General features: G+C 39.1%; 1 protein-coding gene across 1 annotated transcript in view; it reads left to right on the top strand.

Moving 5' to 3' along the window:
* MOXD1 (monooxygenase DBH like 1) overlaps nucleotides 1-20,031 on the top strand; it is a 42,443-nt gene extending 22,412 nt beyond the window's left edge. The window contains exons 5-11 of the mRNA XM_084285294.1: nucleotides 1,322-1,424; nucleotides 4,581-4,747; nucleotides 7,003-7,194; nucleotides 9,479-9,538; nucleotides 13,666-13,808; nucleotides 17,213-17,381; nucleotides 19,618-20,031. Coding sequence (XP_084141420.1) covers nucleotides 1,322-1,424; nucleotides 4,581-4,747; nucleotides 7,003-7,194; nucleotides 9,479-9,538; nucleotides 13,666-13,808; nucleotides 17,213-17,381; nucleotides 19,618-19,785 — 1,002 coding nt within the window. The 3' untranslated portion in view covers nucleotides 19,786-20,031. The remainder of the gene's footprint in view (nucleotides 1-1,321; nucleotides 1,425-4,580; nucleotides 4,748-7,002; nucleotides 7,195-9,478; nucleotides 9,539-13,665; nucleotides 13,809-17,212; nucleotides 17,382-19,617) is intronic.
* Nucleotides 20,032-24,186: the final 4,155 nt, after the last annotated feature.

Genomic DNA, 24,186 nt, shown 5'->3' with positions numbered 1-24,186 from the left:
GAGGGATTGGGTGGATGACAGTTTTTGGAAGCTTCACTAGCCAGCCAGCAGTCCAAAAACTGTCTTTGAGTGCTGCAGTGTGAGGAAGCTGGATCTGCTACCCATGTAGTTACCCATCAAAAGAAGCTTAATCCACTATGAGCATTATCCCTGATGTATGCTTTGTGCATTTTTGCCATCAGCTATGCTCTGACCTAGTATTTGTACTTTCAACTTTCTTAAACTAAGTGAAATAAAAAAAACACTCATATAAATAAGTTATCATCTCACAAACTCTGTGAAGGCTTTTGTAAGGATGGTCCTGTTAAAGATCTACATAGAGGGTTACATTCAGGTTTACTGGAGTACTCACAGTGCTTCAGTTTACCTTTATGTAGCATGGAGGTGGTAATACTTTCTACTATATTCTGAGATTAATTCATTAATGTCCATCAAGCATTGGAAAGTTGGGATCTCAAACATAGTATCTGTGTAATAAGGATTCATTCCCCCCAAAGTGAATATGTTATACATGTATGAGTTCATTTATAAAATGAGTTCATTTATAAGATACTGGTATTTTCTGGTATTTTGCATTGAATCAGGAGTGAGCTTCTGAAGCAAATCTCCCAGTTATCCCTGTTATCCCCACTTAACTCATCCAGCACAAGCTGTTACGCTGTACAGATAAATTTCTTTTTCATCACATGGCTTCCTAATGTAAATGTAGCCATTAAGAACATTTTTATTGTTGAAATCATTTTGCTTAGAATGCAGTGATTTATACAGGAAAAACAATCTAGTTGCAAACAACCTCAGTATTCCTTGGAAATTACTGCTTTTGTAAACTAGAAACATTTAAACTGTAGATTCACTTTTTCATAAGGATTTTATTGTCAAACTAACTGCTTGATGATGCAGTGTTTATACATCTAAAATGGCATTTTCATTTTCTACTCAAGCAATAAATAAAGGATAAAAAAATCATAAGATCACAGGATAATGTGGGTTGAAAGAGACCTCAGGAAGTCTTTAGTCCTGCCTCCTGCTTCAAGGAGGGTAAGCCATGAGGTCAGACTGGGTTGCTCAGGGCTTTATCTTTTGGAAAGCACAAGATCTAATAATTTATACTGGCACAGTTATTTAGTGCATGCAGCGTTAATAAATATAGTATGCCAAAATTCCATGTTCAGAAAATCACATTTGTAAATTTAATTATGATGATGATTGTATTGGTAATTGTATTTATTTAAAAAACCAACACACATACACACACAGACACACAAAAGTTTTCAATTATAGGAAAAGTTCCTTAGATTAATGTGCAAGTGTTGATTTCCAGGGCTTCACCTACCCTCCCCACGTTGGCTTATCCATCGGCACAGCAGCTGACCCTCAGTTTGTTCTTATGGAGGTGCACTACGACAATCCATCATACACAGAAGGTTTGTACCCTCAGACTCTTTAAAACATGCAAGATTGAAAAATGACACAAGAGTTTCTCATTGCATCAGACTGCAAACAGAAGATATGCAAAGCTGAGGCTATTTTCCCCTGCTCAGTAGTTCCTGGTTCCCAGAGTTTTTCTCGTTGCGCTGAAGTGAGAAAAACTTCACACTGTCTTAGCCTGAAGACAGTGGGAGACTCAGAGATGCAAGGAGTTGTGGACCAGGTGAATACACCTTTTATCACAACATTCTTCATGTTATCTCTCTCTCTGTGCTTTGCTTTTGCTCTGAAATCCAGATCAGAGATCCAGAAGTCTCATTATTCAGGTTGAGAAATAGCAGTACATCACCCAAAGTGCTAGATAGCATCACAGGGAATGTGCCTTTTACTTATTTTTAAAGTATTCTTTTAAAGACATCTAGCTAAACTGTGGGTAATTTCTGAGAGTGAAATAAAAACTCAGGATTCATTAGGTGAAAACAGTTTATCTTAATTGATAAGCTTCTCTTTTATAATGTTATTTTTTTAATCTTCATTCTAAAATTTATTTATACCTAGAAGAAAAAAAAAATAAGTTTTTGTGTGAAACTGGGGAGCCCCCCAAAATCTAGGATACTTCAAGGCTAACTTTTGAAAAGATTAGTAATTTTTTTTTGTTCTTTAACAAAAATTTGTTGAGCTGCTATGTCTGAGGATATTCTGATTACTAGTACAGATGAACTGGGTAAAATCCATTGCAACACAGTGTAGTGGTCTTTTTTTACATTCCTATGTATTTAAATAAAATCCTTAGTGTTGTCTGGGACATTCCATCTTACTGTTATTCCCTCTCTTTTTGATGTCAGAAACGAACTTGCTTAAAACTGTTTTATTTAATGACAGCCACTCACCCTTCAGCATGTACGTTCTTATGTGATACAGCAATCTTTGTTTGCATCCTTGATGCTACACACTTTTCCACTAAGTACTACCTGAAAGCCTGACATGTCACACACACAAAATTTGTATCCAAATGAGTCTCTGTCCCTAAATTCACTATTTTATTTTAATATTTTAATATTTTATTTTAATGTGCTACATGATTTTGATTTAGTTTAAGTGACACACGCAAAATCTGGGAATCAGAAATATTTTGTTTCCTTCACAAGCAATGGGGACAGATTTGCTTTTTGTTGGGACAGCCCCAGGTGAACACAGGTTCTCACCAAAGACCTGAGAAAGTTCAGAGAGGATAGGCAGAGCAGGGTGTCTGTGATCTGCATGGTGTTTCTCTTCTCCCTGACAAAATGCATGGTATTAGATTGTGATAGGAGAAGTAGGGAGATGACCCAGGTGCTCCTGCTGCTTTGGTGCAGGTAGGGTGTGTGAGTTCTCCCACCCATCCTGCCACCAGGTCACCTTTCTTTTCCCATTCTGGGGTCTGTGTTTTCCAAGCTTGTGTCTTGCAGTTAAGCCATCAGGATCACCTCTGCATCTGGGGCAATGTTTGCCTAAGTGACTCAGCTTCATAGTCAGTTCTGGCTCCTGGTTAGACTCAAAAATTACTTCTAGCTTGTCTGTTTTTGAATGTTTCCTTTTTTGAAGTCGTTTACATCCCCTTTAATTTGAAAGATGACCCCTTATGGTTTTGTTTAACAAAAAACTCTTAGATATTGTAACGATTTCTGGCATTTAGATATCAGCAGCCTGCTTGAAGGGGGAATGCCACAAAAATCCAAGTTGATGAGATTACAGATAACTTCAGAAAGGGAATGAGTGCAGATTCCAAAATGAATTAAAATTGAGATGTTGTGGAACAGTGTATATCAGCTGAAATATGATTTGTATACTGCAGATTGCCTTGTAGTTCCCTACCACTTGAAATTGGTTGTGCTTAGCTCATATTATTTGTTCTGTAATACTTACATGCTGCTCTGTCTTAGGTACTACTGGGAAGGAGTAATTTAGTGCCTCCACTGTCCCTCTCTCATTTGCTTATCTTAAAAGAGCCTGCTGATTTCATACTGATGGAAAATTTGGTTTCAGCCATTGTTATGTCTGTTTGTTTTTTTAAAAGACTAATAGAGAAAGCCTCTTACCTCTCTGAGATACTTGGCAATGTTTTTGCATTTTTGATTTTCAAAGCTGAAATTTGAAAAGGAGCAGCAAACAGGAAGTTAACAGATGAGCTAACACAGAATTCAAGGCTTGTGCAATACAAATTAATCCTTGTTTTTGCTTATATCTTGCCTCATAAAAATGGCTAATACAAGATAAATATTTATAATCAGTGAGTGGATGGAGGCACAAATTCTGAGTAGATATACAAACAAATGCATATGGCATTTAGATGAATGAAGTAGATTCATATTATTTCACTTTTAAAAGCTCAACCTTCTTACAACAGGCTTTGGTTCTTCAAACTACTTTTGAAATCAAGAGAAGTCCTTGAGGGCAGGATTAAAAGCCAGTGTAGTTCTCTTGCCTTCTTTACTCAAAGTGCTGTTATTATCTTCAAGTTTGTGATTTAGGAAGTTATTTTTCATGTGTTTAGTTGATACTCTTAATTGGGGAGGTTGTGAAAGGGATGCATTTGGTCATCCGAGGCAAGCTGTAATGTGACAGGCAACCTAAAAGAAAAAATATGATTAATATTAGGGCTCAAGGTAAAGGAATAAATAAATTCACAAGCAGAATATAATACACAGCTCCAAAAGTTGAAAGAAAAACAAAAACAAAAACAAAAAAACAAACAAACAAAAAAAAAATTTAGAATTTTAAGTTGTGCTTTAAATATTTTATTTTAAAATCATACATGGCACCTTTTGAGGTCTTATTATTTCCTTGTATTGTTTTCTATGCCTGCGATCTCCTTTCTTCTCTCTGACATCCATGTTAGGTAACTTAACAGAAGGGACTACGAGCAGCACATATTTTCCATTTGTGTCTGAACAGTGCAGATATCAACATACCATCTTTAACAACCCTCCTGTGGGCTTTCCCTATTTATTGCTTCCTGCATATGGTTTGACTCATTTCCAGGTTATTGAGGTTGATTCCTCAATTTTCATGTAAAAAACTTAGGACAAGCCTTGAAAAATGCAAAATGATTGCGTTTTTATAATTTTTAATTCTGATTTACAGCCATGGCTGACTGTGTTCTTTTGTTGCAGGCTTGATAGATAACTCTGGTCTGAGGCTATTTTATACTCAAGATTTAAGGAAATACGATGCAGGGGTTATTGAAGCTGGTCTTTGGGTCAGTCTATTCCACAATATCCCACCAGGCATGCCTGAATTTGTGTCAGAGGGTCACTGCACATTGGAATGTCTGGAAGAGGTATGTCTCCTGCCTGACACCAGTGGTTTTCATGCTTAGAAATAGTTTAGGACAGTCTCTTTATCGTTTTGGGAAGACTGATGGTTGCTGGTTAAAGACATGAGCAAAAGCATCTGCTACATGCTGTTCTATAGAATTTTGAATCTTTTTGGATCTGGGTATTTTGGATGCTTGGTATTGAGGTTGCTTTTCTGACACAAGTAATACCAAATGATACTGTGTTTGCGATGATTTAATTCTGTGTTCAATATATAAACATACATTGTTTTCCAAGGCAAAGGGATCACTAACCTAAAAGAAATGTTGAGAGAGAGTAATTAAGATCTATGCACATGCTCCTAATAGTAAAGTGATTCCTAATATAACATGCTCCTAATAGTAAAGTGAAAGCCTGAAAAGTGTTCTTAGATCAACAGCATAAACTAAAGACTTGATCTGTTTTTGTTGCATGGCCCAAAGTACAAAATTATGCATTTGTTAAACACAAGGTTTCATTAAGATAGCTTAAATTTCTCTGTAGATAATGGAAATATTGTTTGAAACCAGAGATTCTTGGATACTTTGTCATTTTTTAGAGAAAGATTGGATAAACGTCTGCTTTGCATGATGTGGATTGAAGGGGCAAATTATGTACGGAATTGAGTTTTGTTCTTAGTGGTGTTAAATGTTACATATTATTGTAGCGTATTTCAGCTTAAAAACACTGAGGTAATCTATTATTGTGAGGTTTCTGACCTTACACTTGAAAGCTATTGCAGTAACAGTCTATTTCTAGTTTGGGCTCTAAAGAAGAAGTGTTCAGTATATCCAAAGTTTGGCTCTGTAGTTCTCAATTGGAATGGAAGTGATGTCAGATTTACTGATTTTAAAATGTTTTGGACCAGGAAAAAAGGTCTCAGATATAAACTTACAACATTTCACTGTCTGTTGACTTGAAGATGGGAAGGGGGAATACTGTAATTAAAACCTCTTAATTTAAATTGGCACAATATTGATGTCATTCATAGCTACATAGATTTATTTATTTTTTTTAAATAAACATCTACATTCAGCAGTATTGGTCAGTAACACTAAAGTAATGCTGATATTTTAATACAATACCTATAAAATTATGGTATATACCCCTCCAAAGGGGCCTGAACAAGCTTGAGAAGTTGATCCATGCGAATCTAATGATGTTCAACAAGTCCAAGTGCAAGGTGCTGCACCTGGGTCAGGGCAATCCCAGACATGAGCACAGACTGGGTGGAGAAGTCATTGACAGCAGCCCTGCAGAGAAGAACTTGAGGGTTCTGGTGGACAAAAAGCTTGACATGAGCCAGCAGTGTGTGCTTGAAGCTCAGAAGGCCAACTGCATCCTGGGCTGCATTTAAAAAAGAGTGTCTAGCAGGCTGAGGGAGGTGATTGTCCCCTTCTACTCTGCCCTGGTGAGGCCCCACTTGGAGCGCTGCATCCAGGTCTGGAGCTGACAGCACAAGAAGGATGTGGGACTGTTAGAATGGGTCCAGAGGAGGGCCACAAAGATGATCAAGTGTCTGGAGTGTCTCTCTATGAAGAAAGGCTGAGAGATCTGGGGCTGTTTAGCCCACAGAAGTGAAGGCTTCAGGGTGACCTCAATGCAGCTTTTCAGCACTTAAAGGGGACTTATAAAAAGAGAGATTCTTTGCTTAATCAGATAATGACAGAACAAGAGGGAATGATTTTAAATTAAAAGAAGGGAGATTTAGATTAGAGGTTAGGAGGAAATTCTTCACTCAGAGGGGGATGAGGCACTGGAAGAGGTTACCCAGGGAGGTTGTAGATACCCCATCCCTGGAGGTATTCAAGAACAGGTTAGATTAGGCCCTGGGCAACCTGATCTAGCTGGTGGCATCCCTGCCCATGGCAGGGGGGTTGGATCTAGGTGATCTTCAAGGTCTCTTCCAACCCAAGCCATTCTATGATCCTATGATGATGATTCTATGAAAAGTCTTAATGTATTGTTAATTACTGGCAGTCCAGTTGATTTTCATAAAAACTGTGTGGACTAGGAATTAAAATATGTTTTTATTAAAAAGAAGCAAAAAATAAAAATAAAAATCACAGCAAGATTTTAATATATAAAACCTTAATTTCACATTCTGATTTGCTTTTGCTCTAGACTGTACTTTGTCATAAACTGACAGAACATGCAATGCATTTATTAATATATGTTCACTCTGCATTACATTACATTGCATCTAAGCACACTGATGTTGTTGGTTTCCCCTGGCCAGGCTCTAGGTGCTGAGAGACCTAGCGGGATTCACGTGTTTGCAGTACTTCTTCATGCTCATCTTGCTGGCAGAGCTATCCGGATGCGCCACTTTCGCAACGGCGAGGAGCAGAAGCTGCTTGCATATGATGATGAGTTTGACTTCAACTTCCAGGAGTTTCAGTATCTGGAAGAAGAAAGAACCATCTTGCCAGTATGACACTCTTAATGTTTTCCCTGAAGTTGTTTGAGACATCATGTACCTAACATTTACTTGTAATATACTTAAAAAACCAACAACAACAAATTATATTTATATTATAAAGCATTAAATGAAACCAGTAGGTATTCATGGGCATTTTGTGAAAGGAGTCTTTCTCTATGTATTTTTGGATGAGTCACTCATTTAAAAATTATTCACCCATCTCTTGTTCCAGCTGGCATCTGTTTTTGAAGCTTTGGCTTGATGACAGAAAGCTAAGTAGAGCAAAGAGCTGGTTGCTCCAGATCTGACCAGCAATGCAGATGGCGATGTGCTTGTCCTGGTGCATGTGAACAAGTCCATTACCTAATGGAATTGGTCAAATGGAAAATATCACACAACTGCATTTTGTTTATGATTTGAGCTGGAAAGACCATTGGAATGGCTGAGCTTCATGTATAGTCAGGAGCCCTGTGGTTTGATCTTCCAGGCTTCTCTTCAAGTCCCTTCCTCTCTCATGTCTCTTCTCCCACACCAAGAAACCTTGACACTTGTCGTTGAAGGAAAAAAAAAAAAAAAAAAAAAAGTTAACTTTAATTCCTACAGCAAAATCTGGATGTTCAGGTGCAGAATTTACTCTTTGAAGTCCAACTGCTAGTACTCCAGGGGGACTTCAAAGACAAACTGGTGTTGCCTCCTCCAGGAAAGAAATGTTGAAGGGTTTAGGAAGAGGGCTGGCAGAAGATGACAGGTTTACAGAGAAAGCCTGTAATACTTTTAGGAATATCCATGCAGATTATAGAGGAGGGCCTCTTAAAATTCAAGAACAAAAGGGAGTAGACAGCAAAAAGACAAAAAGAGGTATTTGATAGTATCAGCAACTTAAAAAAAGACAGATAGAGTAGAAGCTGGATTTTTTTTTTTTTTTCTCTGAAATGTCATTTTTGTGCCCTTTAATTGTTTTCATCTTATGCAAAATTACCAGCAAAACTCTTCATGCATCATTCTGGTATAATTCTGACCACAGTTTAATCAATTAACTAATAAGACTAATAATAATATTAAAAATTTTCATCAAAGTTCTTGTTACTCTTTCCTGATAGCTCTTCAACATAGTGTATCCTTCTTTCATCTGCGCAGTCCATCTTCTTTGTTTTCTTTGTGTACTCATATCCTCTTCCGAATTTGGACCCGAAAGATGTAATCTTGCAAAAAAAAACCAAAAACTTTTAGTGAATATTCTGCAGGTCCTTGTACCAGGAGAGCCAGAGTCCTCCCTGGTGACAATAAGCATCTTCCTGTGGGGAGCTGGTGAAGATGTGACTGTTCACACTCCTTCAGAAATTTCAGTCTTCATTTAGCTGGTACAAGCCTGTTACACCTTCTTGTGGTAGCCTAGACTACAGTTAGTGCTGTCACTGATCTGGCAGTGGAAAAGCCGAAAGGGAAGGAGCAGTTCTCAGCCTTTGAAGGGTAATCTGATTTCTTCAGGGAAGATTAATACAATAGGTGATATGAACAGAAGGTGGTGGTACACAAAAGTGAACCAGAGGAAATAAGCCTCTGGCATCCTTGTGACACGTGAAGTTGCCCCAAAATGTCAGATTTTTGAAGTCTATGTTCTTTAATGTTTTTGTTTCCATTTGATTATCATAGTCATTTTGAGATATATATATTTGATTGGGAGCAAAGATATTACCTTTTTATTTAAAAACATTGTAGATCTGTTTGTTAAGATAGCAAAAAGTTAATTGCATGTACTTGAGAAGGTAAGTGTTCAGCCTTTCCCATACATATCTGTTGGTGTAGCTAAGTCTTTGCCTGCCACTCCTCTTCTCCTAGGCTTGGCAGATAAATAGTTGTTATTGTGATGTGGAAAACCTTATTTTCCTGATTTGGCAAGTAATTCTATAGAAGTTGGCAGGATAAATTAGCCTGGGGAGAGATACCCAAAGTAGCACTGGAAGAGTTTTGGAGCAGGACTCATTTGTATACATTGTCTACATATACAATTTTCCTGAAAATAGGCTTCTGACTGAGCACTTCCATTGCAGTTTGAAAAAATAGATCGTACTCTTAATAAGGCTCTGTTTAAATCCATGGGGGATCCCTGAGGATATGGGATAATATAAATGCTAATCGCAAAGTTTTAGCATAGACCAATTACCTAATCCTTTGCTCTTTCAAAAACTCACATCAACTGCTCTGATCCTTTTAAGTTTTTGCTGTCATCCATAGTTACCCTAAGCTACTGCTCATAAACTTCATAAATGTGAACTTAAATCTTGTATTTCAGGGGGATAATTTAATCACAGAATGTCACTACAGTACTGTGGACCGAATTCGCATGACATGGGTAAGAAAAATTTTATTGGATCAAAATAAGCACACAGAAGACGAGGTGACCATTTTGGGGGACCAGAACCTTTTTCATAAGATACTATTAAACTGTGTGAGCTTTCTTGCTACTTTGTGTGCACTTAATTATGTATTGTCTTTCATTTCTAACGTTTTAAGTCATAAGGAATACTATGATCATAGTGTGATCTCTTGCATATTGCATTCATATGTCTAGTTTATAAAAATAAGCAGGCCAGAACATAAAAGATCTTGAAAAATCAGACTTCAGAAGTAAAAGGAGCAATTTCTTCATTTTATATACTAACATGTAAATTGTGCATATTCTAATGCATTATTTTATGAACTTGTTACCCATCTTTCCCTGAAGTTGTAATTACGAGTTCTTACATATTGATTTTCACTTATGCCATGACTAAGATCAGACCATTTGTGCCTAAAGTAGGACTAAGATGAGGCAGCTGGGAGCCGTGAGCCTTGGTGTGGCATGTTAGTCATGTTTTCCAGTAGCTAACTGCTCAAATAAGTACTTTGCATATGTTAGCAAGGAGTTGCAAAGACCCTCCTTGGCAGCTGCTATTCCCAGAGCAGGGCAGGAGAAATGGGTGCTCTACCTGTGCGGGCTTGGAGCTACTGCAGCAGCTGGACTGTGCCAGCTGACTGCGAAACCAGGGAGTGAGGCCAAACATGTTACATGTAGGGACAGGCATAGCTGCAGGCACCTGCCTTTTGACAGGGAATGATCCCTTGTCCCCAGGAGGGGCTGCATCCAGATCTCCAGGAGGTGAGATCTCTTTAATAGGGAAGACCTGGTTGGTTGTGACAGCCAGAGCGTAGGGAAAGCTCTTGCTGAATCATAGATTGCATGTAGGCATATGCAGTAGGTGTATAAATAAAAGCAAAATAGAAACATAGAAGCACAGAATATCCTCAGTTGGAAGGGACTCACAAGGATCGTGTTGAACTTCTGGCTCCACACAAGACCACACAAAAATCAGACCATGTGTCTGTAGTGGGTTTACGAGGCAAGGTTTTGGTAGCAGGGGGCCATAGGGGTGGTTTCTGTGAGAAGGATCTAGAAGCTGCCCCATGTTAGGTAAGGGCCCCACTGCTGACCAGAGCCGAGCCAATAAGCGATGTTGTTTTGCGCCTCTGTGAAAGCATATTTAAGACAGGGAAAAAAATGCTGTGCCACACAGCAGCTGGGAGAGTGAGAGGAGTGAGGAACAGCCTTGCAGGCACCAAGGTCAGTGAAGAAGGAGGGGGAGAGGTGCTCCAGACGCCAGAGCAGAAGTCCCCTGCGGCCTGTGGTGAGGACCATGGTGAAGCAGGATGTCCCCCTGCAGCCCATGGAGTACCACGGTGGAGCAGGGTCCCACGCTGCAGCCCGTGGAGGAGACCACGGTGGAGCAGGTGGATGACGGAGGATGCCGCCTGTGGAAGACCCCTGCCCGAGCAGATTCCGGGCCAGACCTGTAGCCCGTGGAGAGGAGACCACGCAGGAGCAGGTGACCTGGCAGGAGCTGCTGCCCGTAGGGGAGCCAGGTTGGAGCAGTTTGCTCCTGAGGGATGGACCCTGTGGTACAGACCCATATCTGGAGCAGCTCTGGAAGAGCTGCTGCCTGTGGGAAGCCCACGCCGGATCAGTTCATCAAGGACTGCATCCTGTGGGGGGGACCCCACAGCACAGGGGACGAGAGTGACCGAGAAGGAGCAGCAGAGAAGAAGTGCTATAGACTGACCATAACCCCCATTCCCCCATTCCCCTGCGCCTCTTGGGGGAGGAGGTGGAAGAGGGTGGTTGTGGGGGGAAGGTGCTTTTGGTTTCTTTCGTTTCTCACTTCTCTAGCTTGTTAGTAATAAGCAATAAATCTTACTGTCTCCCTATGCAGAGTCTGTTTTGCCCATTACAATAATTACTGCGTGATTTTCTCGTCCTTATCTCAACCTTTGAGCCCTTTTCACATATTTTCTCCCCATTCCTCTTTGAGGAGGGGGAGTGAGAGAGTGGCTGTGGTGGAGCTCAGCTGCCCACTCGAGCAGAACCACGACAGTGAGAGCATTGTCCAAATACTTCCCTAACCCTCAGCCTGACCCCCCCATGTCCCAGCTCCATGCTGCTCCCTCGGGTCCTGTCGCTGTCCCCAGAGAGCAGAGCTCAGCACCTGCCCCTCCGCTCCCCTCGTGAGGGAGCTGCAGGCTGCAGCTTCCTTCAGCCTGCTCTGCTCTGGGCTGAACAAGACAAGGGACCTCAGCTGCTCCTCATACATGTATGTCTTCCCCTCTAGACCCTTCACCATCTTTGTAACCCTCCTTTGGACACATTCTAATAATATTATATCCTTCTTACATTGTGGTGCCCAAAACTGCACAGAGTACTTGAGGTGAGGCTGTACCAGAGCAGGTCAATCACTCCCTTCATCCAGCTAGCAATGCTGTGCCTGATGCACCCCACAACATGGTTGGGCCTTTTGGCAGCCAGGACACACTGGTGACTCAGATTCAACTTGCCAGTGACCAAAACCTCCCTTTCTATGGGGCTGGTCTCCAGCCTCTCATTCCTCAGTCTGTACATATAGCCAGGGTTGCCCCTTCCCAGGTGCAGAATCTGGCACTTGCTCTTGTTAAACTTCATGTTGTTGGTGATTGCCCAGCTCTCTAATTTGTCAACATCTCTCTGCAATGCCTCTCTACACTCAATAGAGTCAGCAGCTCCTCCCAACTTAGTGTCATCTGTAAACTTACTCAGTACACCTTCAAATCCTGCATCCAAGTCATTTACAAAGACAATAAAGAGATCTGACCTCAAAATGGAGCCTTGGAGAACCCCACTAGTTACTGACCACCAGCCTGATGTAACCCCATTTACTATAACCCTTTAAGCCTGCCCAGTCAGCCAATTGTTCACCCATTGTATTATGTTTTTATTTATCTGTATACCAGGCATTTTGTCCAAATATAGAGAATCAAGTCCTTTCAGTTTTTGTTGAGCCAGCTGTATAATTGAGTGAGTTATGCATAGAAACAATGAAATATATTTAAAAAAATGTGTATGTTGAAGCACACCAGTGTGCTTCCCTGGTAAAGCACTCTTCAAAAAGGAGGTGTCCTATAGTAAATCTATGGTCTGTGGTCTTAGCTTACTTTTGGGGGGTAAGTTAACTGAATGCTGTAATTTTAATTGATTGACACTTCACAAACTGATGCATGACGGCATGTAGCAAGGCAGTGAAATATTTCTGAAGGTGCATAGGTTGGCATGCTGATAGGAAAAGATAATTTCATAAAGCCTGGCATGGAGTTTTAACAATTTCAGTTAAACAGAATACCTCAAAATGTGTGCAAAGAGTTTTCTGATCCTTGTATCCTTGTTCAGAACTAAATCAGTTGCTTTCTGTTTGTTGCTGGTATTTACTAGTGAAAAGCAAGCCGTTGGAGTTTAATTATTCAATCCTATCATACCTCAGGGTCAAGTCCAGGTAGTCCTATTTTTCTGTGTAGTGATTACACTAGCTCTTGTGCCTTGGTTCATGAATTTATGAGATCTGTGGGAACAGTCCCACAAATCTGTTTTACTAGATAAAATATAACTATATAAATATAAAAACCATAACTATATAACTATACAACACAACTCTTTTTCTTTCTCACTCTTTATCAAAATATGTAGTCTATGTAAAAACATATTACATCCCTTCCTCCATTTTGCTAGGCAAAGCTCATTTGATTTCCTTTTAAAAAGACTAATTATCTTACTAGATTTTTCCTGAATCTGCTCCATTTTGAAGACATCTTTCTGAAACATGGTACATATAAGGACCGTGGAAACAACCAAAAGTAAATCTGAACTTCTCAGATCATACTCTTCAACACAACTGGAGGCTTATTTTATCGATAGGTGTTCCTTCTGACATTTTTTAAGCTCCGGAGCTGTTGTTTGAGCTTGCAGTGTATTTTATAATTAATTATGCAAAAACTTCTTTTTATTTAATAACCTAATGTGAAAGGTAAACCTGTTGAATTGGCCTTCCTAATACATATTTCATTAACATATAAATACTAATCAGTGTTTCTATCTGTGGAATTCTAATGCTATCTTGATTAAAAGAAAAATCCCATTTTCAGGGTGGTCTGAGCACCAGGAATGAAATGTGCCTGTCATATCTGCTCTATTACCCACGAATCAACCTCACACGGTGTGCAAGTATTCCAGACATCATGGAACAACTCCATTTCATTGGTGTTAAGGAAATCTATAGACCAGTCAGGCAAGTAAAATATTTATGAGTTCAGTACCTCTATCTCTGTTTGTTACTATAATCTGTAGTCTTACAGGGTCATTTCTATAGTCCTTATTTCTTTCTGATAGTGCAATGTGTTGCAGATCCCTCATGCCACCTCATTTTGGTGAATAACCTGTGCAACTATTTATTTCTCCTGCCAAATTGTTTTATTATTTTGTCTTTTTTTTTTTTCCTTGAAAAGTTATTTCTTCAGTTAAAGAAATATATTTTCTTACAGCAGTTACCCCACCAATAACCATAAAAAAAAATAAAAGTATCAATGTCATATCAGTGTTTCAAATTTATCAGTTTATCAAAACATGTCAGTGTTTCAGTTACAGAAATAAAGGATACATAGATAATTTTGAAAAATTAGGACTTTGGGATCACGAAAGTTGAATTAGCCTGTGTAGATCTGTTGTCATTAATTCTGCTGCAGCTGATCAGTGCAACCAAGAGAAGAATTGATACTAAAACTGTTTCTCACATCTGGAACTCTGTGCTGTTTCAGTGACACTGACAAGAATGCACAAAATGGGAAGAAGCTGTAAATTAGAAAAAAATGGAGGGGATGAGAGAATATTAAAACATTCGTAGTAAAAGATAAAATAGTAGATTAAGCACCATGATGGGGAGATGGAGCTCTAGAAGAATAACATGTCAGAAGACAATATACAAAGTAAGTAGAGAAAAATGGAGAATAAGTGGTAGGAATCTAGCCAAGAGGAAGAAGAGTATTTTGGTTAGCTGTTGACTGCAGAAATTGTCACTTCTGTGCAATCACATTGTCTTCTGAGACTTTGATTCCTGCTTTTCAGGGAAGCAGGTCACTGTACATTTTTGAGAAGTAAAAAGGACTGTTAGAAATACACCTCCCTAGTTCCATCATCAGTTTTAATTCCTTACAGAAATAACCCACAAAATGCTGAACATTGGCCTGCTGCTCAGCTTGAAAGGGGGAATATCATTCTGTTGTAGGTTCTGACTACTTCAGTGGGCCACAAATGTTCAATATGTGGGTTCAATATGTGAGTGGTGTGGGTGGAAGGGAGCTGTTACTGTTCAGGCAACTCTGGATCTCTAATAAACATCATGAAGGTCCATGCAATTCAGCTGGCATCTGGCTTCTGGCCTGTGAGTTTGCAAAGGGTGTAGCACAGGGAGGAAGGTTAAATCAGGTGCTGCAATTTATTCATTAAGTCAGAAGAACTCTTGCTGACCTTCATCATGAAGGCGTAGGCAAAAACATGTCTTGCACTGAATCGTTGGATCTAACTTTTCTACCCTTTTCATTTCACTAGGTTGACCTGCACAATGATATTGCTCACTATGAGCAATTGTAATTTCCAGAATCTAACAAAAAATTGGGGTTTTGTAGGAGATGGGAAGAAGCCTACTATGAACAGGATATATGTGTGTGAAGATATAAAAATCAATGAAAACCATATTTTTTCAGATATCAAATGTTCCTTACAATGCCCAAAATGAAAGCATCTCAGTAGAGGATCAGCAGTGGAAGTGATTGCAAACATAGCATGGGAATAGTCTGAAAGGGACAGTTCACAAATTAATGAAATACAGAAAAATAAGTATCAGACTCTTACTGCAAAATAATTTGATATACAGGCTTACTGGTCTTAGTTTTGAAGTTTACACCCAAGACTGAAGAGTCTGAAAGAGTCAGAATGCAGCCAATGTCTACTTCAGTTTTAATGATGTTTCTACTTACAATCACTTTTAATACAGGGAGAACACAGTTTCTAAATCAGTCCTAGCTAAAAGAGTCTTTCTGAGGTTATAAAGAAAATATTCTAACAATTGTATGCTCTCTTGAGTGCTCATTCATGATAACTGTACTTAAGAAAAAAATGTACATTTGGCCTGGGGAACTAAAGATGTTTTGAATAGAGTAAGTATGCAGACTGTCTGCTGCAAATGGAAGAGTAATTAGAAGAAGAGATTATTAATGCCTCTAGTATTTATGACCTAATCCACAATTCTTGTTTCATTAAACTCTGTCAGCCTAAGGATATGTGACCTGATACTCATCTCTCTTGTGTCAGTTTTACACTGGAATTGCTTCACTGACTGCTTTAAAGTCTCTCTTGACTTACACATGAAGGCAGCTGGAGGCAGGATCAAGGCACTGGTGGCTCACTTTAAAACTCCTTTTCTTCCTCAGCCTGGTGGCCCAGACAGTGGAATAAATCATGAGGAGTTAAGATTAAAGTGATTGGGCTACAATAGTGTAAAATAGGTGTCTGATTAAAATTATGTCCTCCATGCCTATATATTGAGTGGAGCTGAACTTTGGCATGGGCAGCCCTTTAACCAAAGCAAATGGGAGACAACATACTGCAAGATAACATGGGTCTGTCAGTTTTAAAAAAGGTAACATGCTTCAGCGTGTTTTTAACCTAATAATTAGGTTAGTTAGATAAAGTTTTAGCCACTTTATTTTTTTTTGCACAAAGTTTACATAACTTTCTGTTCTTAAAAACTTTCCACACTCACCATGCTGTTTTTCATTATTTCCAGTAGAGACAAGATAAAGCAAGAAAAATAGAAAAAGTTTTCTTTACCTTAAAAAAAAAAAAATCTTCATTATTATATTTGAGTTTTCTCTACTAAATGAAAGACAAAGACATTCCTTCCCTTCCCATATCTCAGGATGGGCATGGTGAAAGGGACTGACCCCACTTGTTCAGGAAGAGGTTTGCCAAATGTTGGTGAATTCTCAGCCCTCTTACAGCAGTGCAGCAGGTCTCTATCCCAACCCTTGCCAAAAGTTCCCTTGTGGGCAGAGCACTGGGACATGCCAAAAGACAACATCCAGAACACTGGTTATTGTCATTTGATCTTTTGTCACTGTTGCCAACCTAGCACCCTGGTGCTCGGATGAAGTTTGACTTGTTATCTGAGTTATGACCACAGCTTGGCAGAGCAATCTGGAAGCAGCTTCCTAATGGCAAACATTTCTTTACAACAGTCTGGCAAGCTTAGTAGAGAGTGTGACCTTTTTTTTTTTTTTTCTCCAGGGGTGAGGTTACAATAGAAGTTCTGTTTTGGACAGCGTGTGTATTCAGTTTGTAGATGAGAACAGCAATGTATTCCTTAACTTAAAATCCTTAATTTTTAAAAGCATCTGGTGGCAAGTTTGAAACTGATGACAAACTTTCATAGGCCTGTTAATGTCAGTGACACTGTGTCAGTTTTCACTAGCAGAGAATTTAGGTGAGAATATGAATTATGTATATATATGAATATTAATAGTGCCTTTGTTTTTGTGAGTAAATTCTCCAAAAGCTTTTCCTTATCAGTTCCAACTTGATGTCATATATCTTTATTATTATTATTATTTTTAATTCTTTGTATTTATTTTTCTTCAGGACTTGGCCTTTTATTATCAAGAGTCCTAAGCAATATAAAAACCTGTCATTTATGGATGCAATGAACAAGTTCAAGTGGTCCAGATCAGAGGGTCTCTCCTATAATGAGCTTGTTCTTAAACTACCAGTGAATGTGAGATGTTCAAAAACAGACAATGCAGAATGGTCGGTAAGTCTATTCCTATAAATTTCTCTAAGTGTTAAAAAGGAGAAGGCTAAAATGCAATGAAACAAATGGGGTTAACCATGCTTGATTGAATATGAATAAATACCTGGCTTCAGACTCTTTACATGGCCATTGAAGACCTGCAGTAACAAATGATGAGAATGTTTTATCAATGCTTTCACGTAACTCAAGTTCTATAACTGTTTAAAAAGAATAGAAAAGCTGGAGCTTTGATCAGGATTTGGGTTCAGTGATAGGAATATGGACTTTTCCACAGTGTGTAGGACTCAGATGAAAGAGCAACCATGTGTGTCAAAGTTAGAAAGCTAGTCTCCATTGGCTCCCTCTATTGGCAGGGTCTTACGTTAGGGCCTTGCAATGGAGGATTTGAAATTCCTGGATTTCTTCTCTGAATCACTTTGTAGGGGAAAGCATATTGACTGCATAAGGAAGCCTCAAGAATCTGCCTTCTTAACTCTTAAACCACATAGAGCTACATGAACAGTCTTCCAATATCTCTCACTTTTCTGTTGATCTTCTGTCTTAGAGATGTAGTGGACCAAAAAAGTGCATTGACCCTGTCTCTCTTCTTTTTTTGTGCACCTTTGGAAGATTTTAACTTCTAGATTAGAAAACGTAAGATAAAAATAATTACCCAGTAGGTTATTATTTATTCTAAATGTCAGTAGACACTACAGACCTTCTGTGAAAAGTACTCATTGACTACATGTGATTGACTACATGTGATTGACTACATGTGATGATAATACATATGACTATTCACTGTTTTTGGTTAAGCTTCTTGACCTTTGCAACTGCTGGCCGGTAGCAACCACTTAGCTGCTCTTTCACTGATTATTTGTCAGAGGACAAGTTAAGAAGATGGAAAACACATGGAAATTTTATCAGAAGGGGATAGGCATCTATTTGTTAAGCATTTTTTTTTTTTCTTCTGGAAAATGGTGTTCCCCTTTATCTTACAAGATGAAAGAACAATACTTATGACTTAAAGAACATATTCAAAGAGTGAGTTAACTGGAAATTGGAGTTCTTAGTGCTTCCTTTTTATCACCAGTTTCCTATTTCAAGTGACTTGGGCATATTCTTCAAAGATATGATTAGGACTCTTTCCTTTTCTTTCTCTTATTAGTAATATTATATGTAATTGGCTATCCTCATCAAAATCAAGAACAGATTTAACCTGAATGTCCAAACAATCAGTGAGTTGTTACAAGAAGGAAAAACTTGAAGTGGAGGAATTAATTTGATAAGACCTTCATCCTGCTGAAGGGATGGCTTCCTGAGCAGTTTTAGCTTTGTGTTATATTTTCTAAGAATAAATCCACATTTAGATTATTTTTTTTCTGCTGTGAAGAATAATTGCAACATGGAAAAACAAGCACATACTGTACAGGTGGCCATGCAAACTTTCAAAAATGCTTGTGCCCAGGGGCTCACTTTTCACAGAACTTCTTTTGTTCAACATAAACCTGTCAGTGTTTCCTTTAATTCAATAATTAAACCATGCAAGTAGGGAGTACATTTGGAAATGCATAACTAAGTGGTGTACCAAAATCTCTCTCATTTCATGTCAAAGCCAGGAGAGGCTTTGGTATGGAGGTATGCAACCTCCATAAAAACTGTACTGAATTCTAAAGGAAGCATAAAAATGCTCAATATATAGAAATATGACACTACTCTAGGTGGCCCTGCTTCAGCAGGGGGGTTGGACCATATCACCTCCACAGCTGCCTTCCAGCCTCAACCATTCTGTGGAACATGTGTGCACAATTAACTGGTTTCTACATGCAAGTATAAGCCTTGTATGCACCAATGAACACTTTCAATTGTCATCCAATATACCAAAAGTACTGTAATGCTGTAATCTTCCATTTTCACCTTCCAGAAGGATGAAAAAAAAGACAAAATCAACCAAACAGTCTCACAAACCAAAACAAGGTCATACAAATCAACAAACAAAAGCTTGGCCTTGCTTTTTAGGAGAGGGTGCCAGTGTGTGCAGTTGTTCCCAAGCTGAGAACAATGGATCTGCACACTGAATGATCATTTGGCATGCAATATATTAATATTTTTACTGAGTTTGATGTCTCCACAGTGAGAGTCACAACCGCAATACAAAGCTAACAACAGATTCTCATGCGATTTGCTAACTAGTTAGAGAGCAAAATAGATTTCTAATCGTATATGATGAAACTGTTTTATTTTATTTTAATTGCAGTTCCAGGGCATGACGGCTTTACCCCCTGAAATAGAGAGGCCATACAAGACAGAACAAGTAATATGCAGCTCATCTTCCTGTTTAAGTTGCAGTTTATTCGTCGCCCTGTTGTTCTTTGTACATATCACAGCCAGTACCATAGGAAACATCGGACCCTTTGTACAATAATTTTTATTCATTTGTGTTCTGTATGCCACGCAAGTTCTGATGTGTTTGCACTGTTGCTATTGTAGATTTATTTTTTTACATATTAATAAACTAAATTCGCTAGTTCAAAATAAAATGTGTACTTCCTCTGAGAACTGTGGTTTATTTGGTTTTCAATGTAAAGTATATATAAAACACAGTAGGTACACCATCACATTGCATATTGAAATCTTTTCACATACCATTTTGTTACACTTTGTCCTGGCTCCTCACATGGTGTTTTCAAAACCAACTATGTATATGGGTAAAATTAATAAACTAAAAGCAACTTAGTTAACCACATTCAACCTGGAGTGTGCTGTATTATTTTGTCTTGGTTCTTGACATCTGCAGGTTATGAAGTCATTGCTGCAAGGACAAGTCTTGCAAACATGTATTTGGGCATGTCTGACACCTGCACTGAAGCAACAGGAAGGATTCATCCATGGGGGACATTTCTAGAAGCAACACATTGCGATAGGTCTCTCCTCCCAAAAGAAGGGAGTGCTACAGGTGTGAAAGGGCAGAACCCCAAACTTCCCCATGATGATTCCTGTACAAGGAATCCTTGACTTGGTAGGGATTTCTCCCCCCATTTCTTCTCCCTTCATGTCCTCCTCAGTCCCTGACAATTCAACATGTTTCTTTTGTCTTAAGGTATGTGTAGGCCAAGTAAAGCTCTGGTCAAGTAAAGCTAGGCACACCTTTGCTGTGTTCCACAGGGATTGCAGCAGTGATGAAGATCAGTTTCACAGCCAAGCTCTGGCATGCACAGGGAACCTGTGTACAAGCCTGCCAGCAGCTATTGGTAGCACACACTAAGCATCACAATACTCCGAACTGTTGATTAAGAGGTTATTTTTGTGTCTGATGTGTATGACTTTTTAGTTAGTTAGTTAGTTATGTGCAAATCCATATCTTCTTTACTCAGATGGTGTTTGGCAGCGAAGATTCCCTAAAGATTCCTAGTTTATTGCTCCCCAATGAAATTACGGAACACAGTGGAAAAGAACTTGGACCATCCAAAAAAACTTATTTCCACAGCCACTCTGTAGCTACAGATAACTATAATTTTCTACAGTGCTGCATAAACTTTACTGGAGTGTGACTGTAAAAATCTGTTGTTTTGGATGTTGAGAATGCTTCCCTGATTGCTGTAACACCTGCACTAAAACTAAAACTAACATTTGTAGATGGGCATTTTATGCTACTGAGTACTCTTGTGCAGTGTGGTGAATCCAGAGTAGATTAAGAACCTGATTTAGCTGAGTTGAACCAGTTCTCTGGGTCACTGGTTGTTAAACACCAGTACCTGCACTTGTTTGTGAAGTTACACCCCTCAATGAGAGCCGACTGCTCTGATGCAAAGAGCCATCACATCAGAAGGAAACTAAGGAGAGGATTTGGAAACTGTCTTCTTTGCATTTGAGATGTGAGAAGGAAAGCACCACAGAGCTGGCAAGGCTACTTTGTGGATAGCCAAAATGACAATTTGTGTGATAGCCTACACAGAGAAAAGGCACTGAAGACACTAATGCCTCGAGGAGAAATGAGGGAATTAATCAATGCTAGATTAAATTTTTAGGAGCTATAACAATCTCATTATGAAATGTATGCATAAAAGGAGTTTAAAATCAGCTGTGAAGACATAGGCTCACAAGGCTCACTAAATCCTCCTGATGCCACAGTATGCACTTGGAGTAAGAGAGTAACTCCCACCAAATCCTGGGGAGTTTCTTTACCACTGTTGGGCAGCTACTTCCTCTACATGTATCTGGACAATGTTATTTTCTGTTATCCTTCCTATTGGTGCAGGATAAGGGAAGGAGAAAGTGTATGCAGGTTTTTTTTTTTTTGTTTGTTTGTTTGTTTTAATATTAACACCTGAAGTTGCAATAAAGAAATGTAACTGCTTAATTATAACTACTTAAATGTCTCCTTCCTGACAGCAGAACCGTGCTTTTCTATTTTGTGTTCCTGAATAGAAACCGTTGAAAAATGAAAAACAAACATGACGGTGAATTATAGGCACAAAAATCTTCTGATTATGTGCACAGATCTATTCTGAACATAAAAACCTAGGTCATCCTCCAGCAAAGTTATCACGAAGTCCAGTAAGCACCACTGACATTTGAGCTACTTCTTGCCAGGGACTGAGAGGGAGATATCAGAAGAATCAGTAAGAAAAAAGCATGTGTGTTAGACTGCAGACCCCTTTTGAAAAATGCAATGTGGTCTCTCAGGTATTTACTAATAGACATGCGGAGTACTGGCACCAATCTTATGCAGACTTGGTTTGTAATTAAGATAAAGCAGATCTAGGGTTATTTTCCATTTACTTGGCTGTTCTCTGATTTGAAGCTGTTTCTTATCTAAGGGGATTTCCTTTCCATGGGCACCCATCCTAATAGCAAGAGAACAGATGGGTATTTGTTGTTGACATCCAGTGTGCCACGAGATGATGTAAAGCAAAGCTGGCTCAGAAAGGATGTCTGTGAGAGATAACTGCCAGTGTATCTGGAAGATCTGCCTTATGCACCAAAGACTCTTTTTTTGCATAACCTGCAACTGTTTTATAATTTACAGAGGACCAGAAAGGAAAATTTTACTTCACAAGTAAATAAAAATAGAGATGTAATATAGTTCTGGGATACTTCCAACTGAAGGATGCAAAACAAATTTTAGCACAGTATATTATGAAAGAAGCTTTAAACAAGAAAATAAATGAAATCTGAAAGTCTAGAATCATCAAAAATTCAAAGCAAGGATAAAGGTGAGAAATGCTACAAGCTAATTTCTTGCCATTGGAAAAAAAAAATAAACAGGTGGTGCAAACAATTACTAAGTCACACTGCACATGAGAAAGCTCTCAGGCACAGATTTTTGTGAATTTCTTTCAATACTGGACTATGCTAAAGCACATATTCTTCAATTCTCTGGTTACCCAAAGCTTTCACGATAGTTATGTTGATGACAGCCAGCATGGCCTCACCAAGGGCAAATCATGCCTGACAAATCTGGTGTCCTTCAATGATGGGGTTGCAGCACTGGTGGACAGAGGATGAGCAACTGCTCCGTACCTGGAAGTGTTAGAGGCCAGGTTGGATGGGATTTTGAGCAACCCAGTCTAGTGGGAGGTGTCCTTTGAGGTTGCTTCCAATCCAAACCATTCCATGATTCTGTGATTCTATGACAGTTGGATGTAAATATAGCAAATAACGTATCCAAGCATAACATGGTGGAGGAAAGGATATTGGGTATACATCAGGAGATCATGAGTTACAGAAAAGAAGGATGAAGCAAGTAAATGTAATGCCTCCCTGTTAAAAAAAAAAAAAAAAAAAAAAAAAAAAAAAGCCATTCAAAGCTTTTCTGTGTGAAAAAATGTTATTAAGAGTTTCTAGTGAGAAGCTAAATACACAAATATTGTACCAGGATAGAAGTTGTATTCTGGTACAGCAGCTGAATATCTCATTCTCCTTAAATCAGATTCCTCACACAATGGGCCAGTTGCCTGCCACCTGTACACTTTCTATCTGTCTATCCTATTTATACTAATTAGTTTGATTTGGTATTTATCCATTACGGAGCTTTCATTTTAGGAGTACATGGCTCTCTTCAAATAGACACATTAATCTGAACCAACAACCATTCATGATTTTGCTTGTTTATCATAAAACCACAGTTCAAGAATACTGAGAAGGGAGCATCTGTAGTTTACGTAGCTCTTTGGTTTACCCCTAAAAGAAAGATCATCTCCTCTGCAGGTCCCACGTGTGACCCCACAGCTGCCCACTGGTGCCTGGAGCACAACGCCCTCTAAGTTGGGTGTGAGTGCGGATCCATTCAAATGCCAGAAGCAGAGCCATGGCCATCTGGTGGGCGTGCAACTGTGCTGGGATTGCCTCTTGCCACTGGGGAGGTCTGGCTGAGTAACCAGCTTGACTGGTTAAAGGGAAGAGCTGTATGGCCACATTATCCCAGATGCTGAAGAGGCACAAATTTAATAAACAAAACCTAGCAAAAACATTGGCCTCATTCTCCTCTTTCTTCTCTTCATGCAGAATGGGACTATTTTTAGACCAATTATTCCTTGTCACTTTGAAGAATTTTCGCTTCTTCTGCCCTGTGCCTCCCATTGAATCTTTTTGGTACATTTATGTCTCCCTTGAAAGAGAGAGAGAGCAAATTTATCCTTAACTTTTTAGCATAGAGGGAAGTTGAAAGAAAATGACAGCTGTGACACGAAAACCTCTTCTGGGCTGCTTCCTCCATCCCCACAGAGTTTTCCCTGGGCTGTAGGGACCCCCAGGAGCATCAGGTCTCCCAGAGACCAGTATCCCATGGGCATGCCGAGCCTGTTGCAGGCTGATCAAAGGAGTG

Source organism: Netta rufina (assembly GCF_964035555.1).
Source record: "Netta rufina genome assembly, chromosome: 3".
In the NCBI taxonomy this organism is placed as follows: Eukaryota; Metazoa; Chordata; class Aves; order Anseriformes; family Anatidae; genus Netta; species Netta rufina.
Note: the sequence above shows the minus strand (reverse complement) of the source record. Positions and strands in the feature narration are given on the sequence as shown.